The sequence below is a fragment of the Vicia villosa genome, unplaced genomic scaffold (assembly GCF_029867415.1).
Source record: "Vicia villosa cultivar HV-30 ecotype Madison, WI unplaced genomic scaffold, Vvil1.0 ctg.002294F_1_1, whole genome shotgun sequence".
Lineage (NCBI taxonomy): Eukaryota > Viridiplantae > Streptophyta > Magnoliopsida > Fabales > Fabaceae > Vicia > Vicia villosa.
Window position 1 is genome coordinate 11197 of NW_026705886.1, and position 12580 is coordinate 23776.

A 12580-nucleotide genomic window follows, 5' to 3' on the forward strand; every position below is an offset into this window, starting at 1 on the left:
ACACATATGTGTCGGTGCAACCAAGACCCTCCAAAAGTATCGGCAAAATCTCAACCATTAAAAAAACCTAATATTGAAACATACCGAAAATTTCAATTATAATAAAATTTTCAGTACTCCCTAGAAATTTGAAATATTCACCGGAAATTTCATTATAGTTGAAATTTCCGGTAGGTTTAACCGAAAATTTTAGTATAACTGAAAAATCCGATATCTTATACCAGAAATTTTACAGGCTTTATCGGAAATTACTTGTATATCACCAGGGGTAAAATTGAAATGAAAAAGGGGGTTGCCATGTATAAAAATAGGGGTGGTATGTAGATTCCTCAAATTACTAGGGCTGAAAATAGTCTGGCCCAAATATTCCAAACCGGGCTTTTATACACGGGCTTGAACCAAAATCTGATTTCACAACAAAACTAAATTAGGGTTTCTGTCATATTTATACAATCAAAAACCTCATACACTCTACTGAGCCACCGGCGACACTCAGAGAGATCAAACCTATCATTTCCCATTCTCTCAGGATGGTTTCTTTCAGGGTTAGATAAAAGCAAATCCTTTATAGAAATTGAAGCTTTTTCTGTTGAATCGTTCGTTTTATGTGAAATGAATGTTGGTTGTTTTTGGTTTTGCAGTTTCATCAGTACCAGGTGGTTGGGAGAGCTCTCCCTACGGAGTCAGATGAGCACCCGAAGATTTATCGTATGAAGCTTTGGGCTACCAATGAAGTTCGCGCCAAGTCCAAGTTCTGGTAAAGGAGATTAATCTCAATCCTTTTTAACCTAGGTTTTGAATTTTCAATTCATGTATAATTTTCGTTTGTTTTAGCTAGATCTTGAAAATGAAAGAGAATTTTACTGATTTATTGTTTTCTTGAATCATGAACTCGTAGTTGGTTGGATGTTTCTGTCATAAATTTTGGATTTTTTTTGGTTTGATTAGGTATTTCTTGAGGAAGCTGAAGAAGGTGAAGAAGAGCAATGGTCAAATCCTTGCTATCAACGAGGTAAATATTCGATTATCACTTTCTGTGATTTGCATTTTTTTGATATTTGGATTTGATTTTTTTGGTATTGATTGGACCGTGTTTGGAGATGTTACTGAGGTATTTTGTAAATTTGCTTAGAAAGTGTTTTCTAGTATTGTATAGTGTACATGAGTTTGACATCACTGCTTTCTAAATGTTTTTGTTGTTAGGCTAATTTAGATTTATTTTTTTAATTGTGTTTTATTCCATATTTGTATTGACAAAATAGTTTTAATCAATACATTAATCTTTGTGATATTCCTACTAGTATTCTACCCCGTCATTGTATTTGTATTTATTAAAGTTGAATGTAGATGGTTACTTATGTTATTTGCTTGAAGTTGTCCTTGCTCAACATAGTAATCTATATTTTAGTCCTTTGTAGTATTCTACTGTATTCTACACTGTCCTTGTATGGGTATTAGTTATAGTTGAATGTAGACGGTTACTTGTTTAAATAATCTTTTGTGCCTGTTTGTCATTTTCTTGCTTGTAGTTGTCATTCGCAACATACCTCTAGATTCTTTAATTTTTCATGTTGTATATTTACAAATTACGTAGTAGTTGCATAAGTTATTATTTGATATACATGTGTTTGTAAATGCTCTATATATGCTGTATATTTTAATTTAGTTGGGAGTAAAACTTTCCTGGTGAATGACTTTCTGATGGTAATTGTTGTGTTTTGATGTTTTTGATTAACCTCATACCTAACATTTCTCACAAATGGTTTTTGTTTGCAGATTTATGAGAGGAACCCAACCAAGATTAAGAACTATGGTATCTGGTTGAGGTACCAGAGTAGGACTGGCTACCACAACATGTACAAGGAGTTCCGTGACACCACTCTTAATGGTGCCGTTGATCTCATGTACAATGAGATGGCTTCACGCCACAGGGTTCGTTTCCCCTGCATTCAGATTATCAAGACTGCCACCATCCCAGCTAAGCTCTGCAAGAGGGAGAGCACCAAACAATTCCATAACTCCAAGATCAAGTTCCCATTGGTTTTCAAGAAGATCAGACCACCAACCAGGAAGCTCAAGACCACCTACAAGGCCAAGAAGCCCAACTTATTTATGTAATGTGGTTGAGTTTTGAAATTATCTATGTTATCTTCAAACATCCATGTTGTTTATCTATTACCTGATTTTGCTATGAGGATATTTAGACCATTTTTGGTTACCAATACTTTTGTTTCTGTTGGATATTTTCCCAATTTTGGAGTAGAATTTGACTTATTTATATTTATGTCTATCCTTGTGCCGTATTTGCTTGAAATATACGCCATTGTTTTTGTCATTTGGTAATGCCTTTCAAAATTTCGGAACTTTTAATGGTGGCAAATAGACTACATTATAATTAACATCAGAACTCTTTCAAACTTTTTTGAAATTTTCATTGTTGATAAAACCAGAACTCTTTTGTATGTTAACTTGGAAGTTTATTTTTAACTTATTATTTGAATTTAGTTAATAAGTATATCGATTGTAGTTTTTGGCACGTTTTTTTATTTGGATGTATAGTTACTACTACTGAGTTTTGTACTTTGTCCTATATGGTAGGTATTCTCTCAAATAATTTTAAAACATTCTGCATTCTCAAGGAGAACATAGGAACCAAGGGGTATATTATGGTGTGCTAGTTAGAATTATGTAGGTGACCATGAAGGGAGAAAGATGATCTCTTTGACATATAGTCCTTGGGCTGTCCTAAACTCCTTACTAGGACTTTTATTTAAAATAACACTGAAACTGATGATCTTAAGCCATTTTGTAACACCTTAACTGATGATCTTAAGCATTCTGAAATCGGTCTTAAAGAGAATCACTTCATTCTCGAGCCTTGTCAACAATTTCTGAAATCTGGGTGTCTGTCTTTTGAAAATGTTCACTCAGCTATCCCCATCAAATGTTTTCGAAATAAATAAAGGATACATTTGAAATGTTAAAATTAAATTGTTAAAAAATTTACTTTTATTTATAATAATCAATGCTATGATTTTTTTATTATATAAACTAGATATCCTCTGTGCAACTATAAAAACTAATCTCTTGGGTCTTGTAGGACTATAATAGGTGACAAACTCTCCCTAAAAGATTTAACACTATTGTGTGTTCAAGACTGAATTCGAATGCAAAACTTTTAGTTAAGCGAAAAGATAATCAATATTGTAATTTTGATCAAGAGTATATGAATTACCAATTTGAGTTGAAAGGAATATTTAAATGAGAGTGAAAGCTATTCTCATTGATATCGCATGAGTATGAATTAGGTTCATGTTGCCTTCTAATCTATTCATGGTAGTTAGTAGAGTATAACTTTTATCAAGAGCGACTATATTTTAATCTAGTTCATGCACTTTTTGATGAAGTATTAACGATAAATGTACCAATATTAATCAAGTGATATTGTTCTTACAAAATTAAAATATGATGAATTTATATAAGCCTTACAAATTGAATAGAAATCTCAAATAATAATAAGTAATAACAAACTACATAACACTAATTTAACTTTTTTAAAAGCTAGCTTATTAAACATAGTTAAATTAATATTGTTATTTATAATAAATATTAAGTCTTAGTAAATATTTCTCTTAAACTGAAATGTTAATTGAACATGCAATTTAATTTACTCCCATAATCTTTCCGTTTGGTTGGAGTTTTTTTTGGAGAGGATGGGAGAAAATATTTTTTAAGTGGTTGTTCTCCCGTAATCTTCACTGTGTATCTGAGAGCATAGTGAAGAGAGAGAGAGAGGTTGATAGCGAGGAGAGAAGAGAGGAAAGTTTGTTTCAATTTCGTGAGAGAGGCGAACAAGAGGTTCATTAGGGCTTGAAACCCACTTTAGTTAGGGAGGGTATCGGGTCGGGTTGGGCCGATCCAGCACAAGATTCGTTTTAGTAATTTTGTTTTCATTTTTATTTGGGCTCTCTACAACACACCCCCTTAGCCCATTTTATTTTCTTTTGTTTATTTTAATTATTTTGGATTAATTTTATTAAACAACAATTTTTTTTATTTTTTATTTTCTCATCCAATGAATTAAGACAGAACGAAAATATTTTATTCTTGACTTAGGATTTCCTTCTAAATATCCAAATGACCAAAAATATCTTTTATATTTAATTAAATTTTTATTCTTTCCCTTATAAATATTTCAAAAAGATAAAAAAATATTTTTATGTTGAAGTCATTTTTTGTTTCTTTCAAATTAAGATATTTTGAAAAGGAGAAAAATATATTTTAAATGCATGCTTAGTTTCTATTTCTTTTTATCGTGATAATATAAACAGATCAAAGAAAATATTTCTCTAGATGTATGGTTAGGACTTTTTTTTTTTCCAATATAATTCTAAATTATCAAAAAGATTTATTTTCTCTAGTCATTATTCTCTTAGAAATAAATCTTGCCTGTGTTGATTGATCACTGCATGCTATATTTTTCTGCATGCTTATGTTTGTGCTTATATTTTTATCTTATGCTTGATCTTCATTCTCTCTTGTCATTCATCTTTAGACCACACTCCTTTTAATCAAGATAAAATGAATGCGCGATAAATCAATCTTTTAAAGTAAGTTCATAACCATTTCATAATAACTCCACACTCCTTCATTCTCTGTTATTTTTTCAAATCACTTCACACTCAAGCTCATAACCATTTCATAATAAAAGACATTTTCAAAACCTAATCAAAGACATTTTCAAAACCTTTTTTGCAATAAATCTGGTAGTGTATTAAAGGATTTAGTGTATAATTTGTTTGAACCAATTACTCGCTTCCACTTAAAATCAATCTCAACCCATCAAACTTCTTTTTCTCGCCGCCGAGCAATCGAAAACCTTTTCAAAAAGAGTGATTCATACATCGTTCATTAAAATATACCAACACACAATCATTTTCTACATCGAACTACGAAAGCTCTGATTTCCTTATTGCATAACGATGATACGTAGACACAAGATGCAAAACTTGGCGAGCACAATAATAAAAAACCTAAAAATATTTTCCTTCTTTCTCATCGCATAATAAGTAGAAGAAAACAAATAACCATCACACTAACATTTAATCACAAAACTAACTAAATGGGTCTCATTGAGTACAATGGACGTGAGGGGTGCTAATACATTCCCCTTGCATAACCGATTCCCGAACCCTAATTTGGTTGCGATGATCATCTAATCATTTCTTTCGTAGGTTTTATCAATTTTTTCACTTTTCTTTTGGAATAAATAAAGTTCAGTGGCAACTCTTTCATATTCATATTTCGAGCGTGCTATGCGCTCGAGTATTTTTTGCGTCGCGACAGTGTGTAATGGATCTAAGCACCCTAAAATAGTCAACTCTAGGTTTCAGTCCACTCCATCTTTCTTCCGGTAAAATTTCATTTATTACTTTGGTAAGGCTTATATTAATAACATGATTTGTCCACTTCGCAGCTTCATCCCATATGATATTTGACATATCTTTCTTTATAAGTAAGCAGGGCAACATATTCATATTGTTCAATTTCTTTGTTCGACTACCCTATTTTATTGTGATGTGAAAATAACTATTAGTTTCCATTAAATTCCATTCTCTATTCGAATCCTATTGAACTTGTTTGAGGCAAATTCTCCTCCCTTATGTGTTCGTAAACAACATATATGTTTCTAAGTTTCTTTCAACCATATTCTTGAAGCATTTGAATATCTCAATTGTTTCACCTTTTTTTCCAAGAAAATAAATCCAAGTTTTGCAAGAGTACTCATCTACAATCACTAGCAAATACCCCTTACAACCATAAGAGATTGGAGTGATTGGACCACACATATTTTCATGCACCAATTACAGTTTTTCTAATTCTCTCCAATAACTTTTCTTTTATATTTTGTCTTGGGGTTGCTTGCCAATATTACACACTTTACAAACCCTCAAAGCTACCTTGAACTTATAGCAACAATGAATTTATAATTTACATGTTCCTATATTCTATACTAGAGGTCCTCCAAGTTCTCCTCCTTAGCCTTCAAGCATTTCTGTGGAAGTGGTTTCAATGTAGCATGAATCACAAACATCAGATTCAGCGTCATGTTGTTGTCTACAATTTTCCCTCTTTGAGGAAGATAAATTTTGCATGCACATTCTTTTATTATGATTACTAGATGTATTTATTGAAGTTGTCCTATGCTTAACAAATTGTCGGTTAAGTTTGACACAAAGTAAACATCCCTCACATTTATAATGATTCCGCCCAGTTTAAACCTAACACTTATTTTTTCTGTTACAAACATTCTTGATTTCTTTCCCAATCTAACAGTACAATCGGAACTTTCATCGAGTTATACAAACCAACTTTGATTTCCCGTCATGTGATTTGAGTAACCAGAATCGGGAAACCATATCCCTTTATCTTTAATATCTTGAAATTTGGTATGGGCCATTAGGAGTAACTCCTCTTCTTCGTCAAACTTAACATAGTTTGTTTTCTTTTTTAGACTTGGACATTCAAATTGGTAGTGCCATTGTTTCTTACACTGATAACATATATTAGCATTTTTGTTTACAAATGGTATTACTACTTCCTATAACATACCTTCTGCAGCCTCTTCGTCGTCCTTTAACATACCTGCTACTTCCTCTTTGAAAATTGCTTATTCCTTTTTCACGTCCATTACGTGGGCCATGCTCAACTTGCATAACTTGTTCTTCACTTCGTTTCACTGATAATATATATTAGCATTTTTTTACAAATGGTATTACTACTTCCTGTAACATACCTTCTACTTCCTCTTCGTCGTTCTCTAACATACCTTCTACTTCCTCTTTGATTATTCCCCTTTCATGTCCATTACGTGGGCCATGCTCAACTTACATAACTTGTTCTTCGCTTCATTTCTCTTTTAATTTTGGTTTATGAATAAGTAGTGAACTTTTCAACTCATTTACAGTTAGGAGATCAATGTCCTTAGACTCTTCAGTTGAGCACACAACAAAGTTGAAGTTTTCTCTCAAAGATCTAAGTATCTTCTCAATGCTTTTCACATGGGTTATTTTCTCTCTACAATCTCTCATGTCATTTGTTGTTTCCATCACACTTCTAAAATAATCTTTCACTAATTCACTTGTCTTCATCTTTAAGGTTTTGAATGTCTGTCGAAGCCTTTGCAACAACTCCCATTTCACCTCAGTGGTTCCCTTGCACCTGACTTTCATGGATTTCCACAATTATTTAGTTGTTTCTTTCTAGGTAATAGTTTTTAGGGTTAAATGCAATTCACCCCTTGCCATTAAGCGAGATTCGATTTTGCCCCCCCTGAAGTTTTTTTTTTTTGTAAACCGCCCCTTATAAAACACAGCTTCTGTTTTCATAACCCCCTATCCCTTGTTTGGCTGACTGGACGTGGGGGATTTCTTTGTTTGGCTGACTGAGCTTGCAAGGTGGCATCCATGTGATCAAACTCCAATTATCATAGTCTCCATCAAACTTTGACACACTTGTTATTGTGAATTTATATTGCTTGACTTAGCCATTTTCCTTCAATCACTCTAGTGTTTTCTTTTCAATCACTCATGTTTACTCACTATATCAAGCCTCGTGATAGAGCTCTGATACCAATGAAGGAGTAGTAACGACAGCTTTAACAATATTAAATATTAATCAAGTGAGATCACTTCTTACTCTTACAAAATAAAAATATCATGATTTTATATAAGCCTTACAAATTTAATAGAAATCTCATAAATTAATAAGAAATAACAAACTATAATAATCCATGACACTTATTCAACTTTCTTAAAAGTGAATTTATTAAATTTAGCTAAATTAACATTCTTATTTATAACAAAAATTAGGTCTTGGTAAATATAAGAACACTTCTCATTATATAGTTTATTGCATTGATATTAGAACTTTGGATGAAATAACTAGTTAAGTTTGATTAAAAAATTAAAATTGCATCTCATGTTTTGGGTTTCTTTTTGTTTCTGTTCTTCCATTCACCTACGGGATAGTTCTTATAAGAAGATGATAAAGTTTAGCTGTCTTTTGTGAGATCTGTTAAGTATCTAAGCAGCTAGCCAAAAAATATGAACTTTTTGTGTCAAGGAAATTGTATGTGTTGACAAATTATGGACTGGAAAACATGATCTATTATAGCACTCAAATGCTATCAATAATTAAAGATTTAATTACTGAAAATTCATATATGAGAGTAATCATCATTATGCTGCACTATATGCCATTATAATGTCCAGTAAAGAAGAAAAGAGGATCAAGAAGAGTATCATTCTCTTATATATATCGATGAGTATCATATATAGTTAGTTTTTCTTGTGAAATAATACACAAACAATTACATCATTTTGCATGCTGGCTAACGTTACGTTAAGAGATGCTACTGACAATAAAATATGTTATCTATATGAACTGCTATCATGGAAAGCATGTTGCTTTAGTGCACGTAGTTTGTTTTTACAAACCACATAATGAAAAAACTTGATCGGTGTAACCTCTTCATAAATACTACTGTCAATTATTTTATATAGAAACTTACAGTTATCAAGAGTCTGCAAGATGCGGGGATAGCTCAGTTGGGAGAGCGTCAGACTGAAGATCTGAAGGTCGCGTGTTCGATCCACGCTCACCGCAAATGTGAAGTTTTTATGTTCTCAATTGCCTATGGAATGAAAACCAAACATCAAACATGTTCTCAATTGCCTATGGAATGAAAACCAAACATCAAACATGCGATAAACTTTGTGATAGAGGAAAATCTGGCCTGTATAATGTATTTATTTTCTTACAATTATATTTATATATTCTTTACACTCATATTTATTATGTTATTATTTTTAAAACAGGAATTAAAATTTTAATATAATTAATATCTATTTATTATGTTGTTTTTGATGCAGTTTTAAAATAAAAAATTATTTAATTCAATAATAATAAAATAAAGTGTCCATTTATTTCAGTTTTTTATAGGATATGTTTTTACTTAAAAATATTACAAATATATTTTTAAAATATCCAAATAAAAAGTTAATTTAAACATTTTTTCATAAAAAATGCTTTAAATATTTATTTTTTTGTTATGACTTTTTTTGGAAGAGATTATTGACATTCTATAAAAATCTATTATTTCATCATGTCATATAACTAATTTAAAAATATCTATGATAGTAATTAATTGACAATATACACTTATTTTATATATTTATTTTATATTGTCAATGAATATCCTATTTCTTTTTAAAATATAAAAACTTAAAATTAATTTATATTTATAATTATTTTAAATTTAACTCAACTAGTAATTATAAGTTGAAATAAAGGAGTGTAAATTGTTGATTCATCGTCAAATTCATATCAAATAGCAATAACATTTATTTATATTTGTGTATTAGTGTAACCGTTGATATTTATAAATTAACAATTTTTAAAATAAAAGTTATTTCGAATTGTTTTTTATAAAAATAAATTTGAAATATGTATATATTAACAAAATGTAATTTTAATCATATTAATTTAATAATAATATTTAAATTAGTGCATATCAAAATTGGTCTTTAAATCTATAAAAAATTGAGGCTGAAATAAATTTTATTCTTAGAAAAAAATCCATAAAAATCAATTTAAAAAAAAATAGAATTTTTAAAAAATTTATATATAAAATTCTAAGTATGGTTTAACGGAACCAACTTTAAATATCCACATTATAATTCTAAAATAAATTACAAATATCAATATCCATGTGCTTATTGTGTATAATCAAATTAAGTCATAAAAGTCAAAATATTTCGGAAAATAATTTATAAATTTTTTGAAGGAGATAGTTGTGAAGGAGTTAGAAGTTAAGAACCAATTTTAAAATGAATAAAAGTTTATATTTTTGATCACATGTTTCAATGGATTTATACAGAGGCATCCAAATTGAGATTTGGTTGTGTAATCAAAATATACGATAATGGTTCAGATAGAATAGGTGCATTTGTGACATTGGCATGTGAAAGAAATGAGAAATATAGACCTTCTCTTCAAAATTTCAAACGAGAAGAAACATGTTCACGAGGTTATTGGTTGACAAATAACAAATGGAAGTTTAATGTGATATGTGGTTTACATAATCATGATTTGTGTGAAAAGTTAGTTGGTGATCCAATTCCATGTCGTCTTATGCCGAAAGAGAAGAAATATGTTTATGACATGACATTGAATTTGGTGCAACCGAAAAACATACTTGCAACCTTGAAGTGTAAGAGACTTGGGAATATTGTAAATATTAGACAAGTGTTAAGTAGGCGCTATCAAACTAAATTAGCGTTGAAGGGAGATATAACTGAAACTTCTAGATGATAACAATTACGTATCTAGGTATTGAACGTGCGAGGATGAAGTAACCGTTAGAGATATATTTTGACTCATTATTATTTCATAAAGTTGTTCAACACGTTTTCCACCGTGCTCATAATTGATTCAGCGTATAAGACCAACAAGTACATGCTTTCATTATTAGAAATGGTTGATGTTACCTTTACTAAAAAGACTTATTCTGTCGGGTTTGCATTTCTAGAGTGCGAAAAAGAGGAGAATTTTACTTGGGCTTTAGAGGTGTGTCGAGCGATGCAAAAGAATCAAGAAGAAATGCTAAAAGTAATTGTTACCGGCCGTGATACCGCTTTAATGAATTTAGTTTTAAAGGTATTTCCTACTTCTTATGCATTACACCACATTAAAGAACAATTGAGAAAGATGGTATATTATCAAGATGTTGCAACCTCCATCTGAATATTGAAATGTAATGTTTGATGTATGTTAAAATCTCTTATGTATTTCTGTAAAAAAAACCTCTTATGTATTGTTGATTTTATGATATCAAAGAAAATTTATTTTGTCAATATGATGTTTTTCATTTATGTTTTTCTACTATTGCATCGTAACGCTCCGAAAATACATATACATAATTTCTACGTTGACACATCTTTGAAATAAAGGCTCGTCAATATGTATTTTAGTGCGTCTGGTGACACACCTCTAAAACTTGAGAGTATTATTGTATTTTCACGTGGCATGCTGCTAAAGATGTATGGAGTAAAGTAAGAAATTCTCATAGCTTTTGAGATAATAACTTAACCTATTCAAAGATAGAAGTATTAGTAGTTTGATTTGACTTTAAATGACAACTTTAAGAAATCTTATTCAATTTTATGATATTTATTTGGGTTAAATATGTTTTTGGTCTCTAGAAATATCTCAATTTTGGTTTTTAGTTCCTATAAAAAATATATTGACTTTTAGTCCCTATAAAATTACTTTTGCATTCATTTTTGGTCCCTCTACAAGGACTAAAACCGAGTGCAAAAGTAATTTTATAGGGACTAAAAGTCAATATTTTTTTTTATAGGGACTAAATGTCATTTTAAATAATTTTATAGTACTAAAAACATATCTAACCCTATTTATTTTGAATTTGGTTTAAGTGATTTTCATTAAAGAACAATAAATTTTTTTAATTCAATTTACAATTTTATTATTTAATTAATTTAGATTTGATTTGATTATCTCTAATATTTACTTATTCCTTTTTCTATTACCACCTTTCAATTTTTTAAATAACTTTTTAATGAGATTTTTGTCTCCATCACCCTACAACTCAATCTAATTCAACATGATGCAGTTTCAATAACTAACCAACCACCTTTTCATGACAAATATAAAATTCAAAAACTAAAACCCTTTGTTTAGACAATCTATAAAACACAAGAACAACACATGCGAAGCTCGGTTACATGATTCATGAGGTCCTTAGACAAGAAAACCTGAATGAGATGAGACAAGGCTTTAACAATAATTATGCAAACACAAGATCAACACATGCCACTCAATGTCTGAAAAAGTGGAAGATTCGTAGCCCATTCAATGGACACAGAATACCCCATTTTGGCATCAATGTGATCTTGAGAAAGCATCATATATGATGCATGTCTGGCGAATCAATGGATATAGATTACACTTGAATAATCTTTTGGGGTGTCATGATTATATTTCAAATGAACCCCTCCTTTTGTAGCAACTAGTCGCCATTTCATGCCCATGTTTACTTGCTTTATGCATGCATGTTCACTTTAGTAGATATAGTAAAGGAAAAAAAGATTACAAAAACATATGTTTAAGAACTCAAGTGGTAAGTGACAATTTTTTATATAAGAATAGGAAAATTATAGTAATACAGTTTATAAAAATGCTAAAGAGTGCCTTAAAGTCTAAGACGAACCTATACTTGCTTGGATGTTATACAATGACCTACACTTAATTTAAAAAAACTTAATTAAAATTTTAGTACTTAATATGCTAAGAATTAAATGAGACAAATCTATGTTAAGGACGGAAAAAAAATAACTTTGTCTAAAATAAATTAATGTTTAGAAATATAATGGTACTAAATTATTGGTGAAATCAATATAGCATTTTTTTTTTTTGGAAGTGTTAAACTAAACGAAATATATTAATTTAATGATTAAATATTGATATTATTCTGGACCGTCCACAAGACCGATACATC

The 12580-nt window shown here is 30.2% G+C and overlaps 2 protein-coding genes and 1 non-coding gene across 3 annotated transcripts; all 3 read left to right on the forward strand.

Annotated features, from left to right (window-relative positions):
• Positions 1-387: 387 nt before the first annotated feature.
• On the forward strand, positions 388-2278 carry LOC131638373 (large ribosomal subunit protein eL20y). Its single transcript, XM_058908932.1, has 4 exons — positions 388-545; positions 642-757; positions 949-1012; positions 1777-2278. The coding sequence occupies exons 1-4, from the start codon at positions 531-533 to the stop codon at positions 2116-2118; spliced, it is 537 nt and encodes a 178-aa protein (XP_058764915.1). The 5' UTR covers positions 388-530; the 3' UTR covers positions 2119-2278.
• A 6316-nt stretch (positions 2279-8594) lies between these two features.
• On the forward strand, positions 8595-8667 carry TRNAF-GAA (transfer RNA phenylalanine (anticodon GAA)). The gene has a single exon. It is a non-coding gene; the product is annotated as a tRNA-Phe (tRNA).
• A 1251-nt stretch (positions 8668-9918) lies between these two features.
• Positions 9919-10374, forward strand: LOC131638361 (uncharacterized). The gene has a single exon (XM_058908918.1). It carries the CDS (start codon positions 9919-9921, stop codon positions 10372-10374), a length of 456 nt encoding a protein of 151 aa, XP_058764901.1.
• The last annotated feature ends 2206 nt before the right edge of the window (positions 10375-12580 follow it).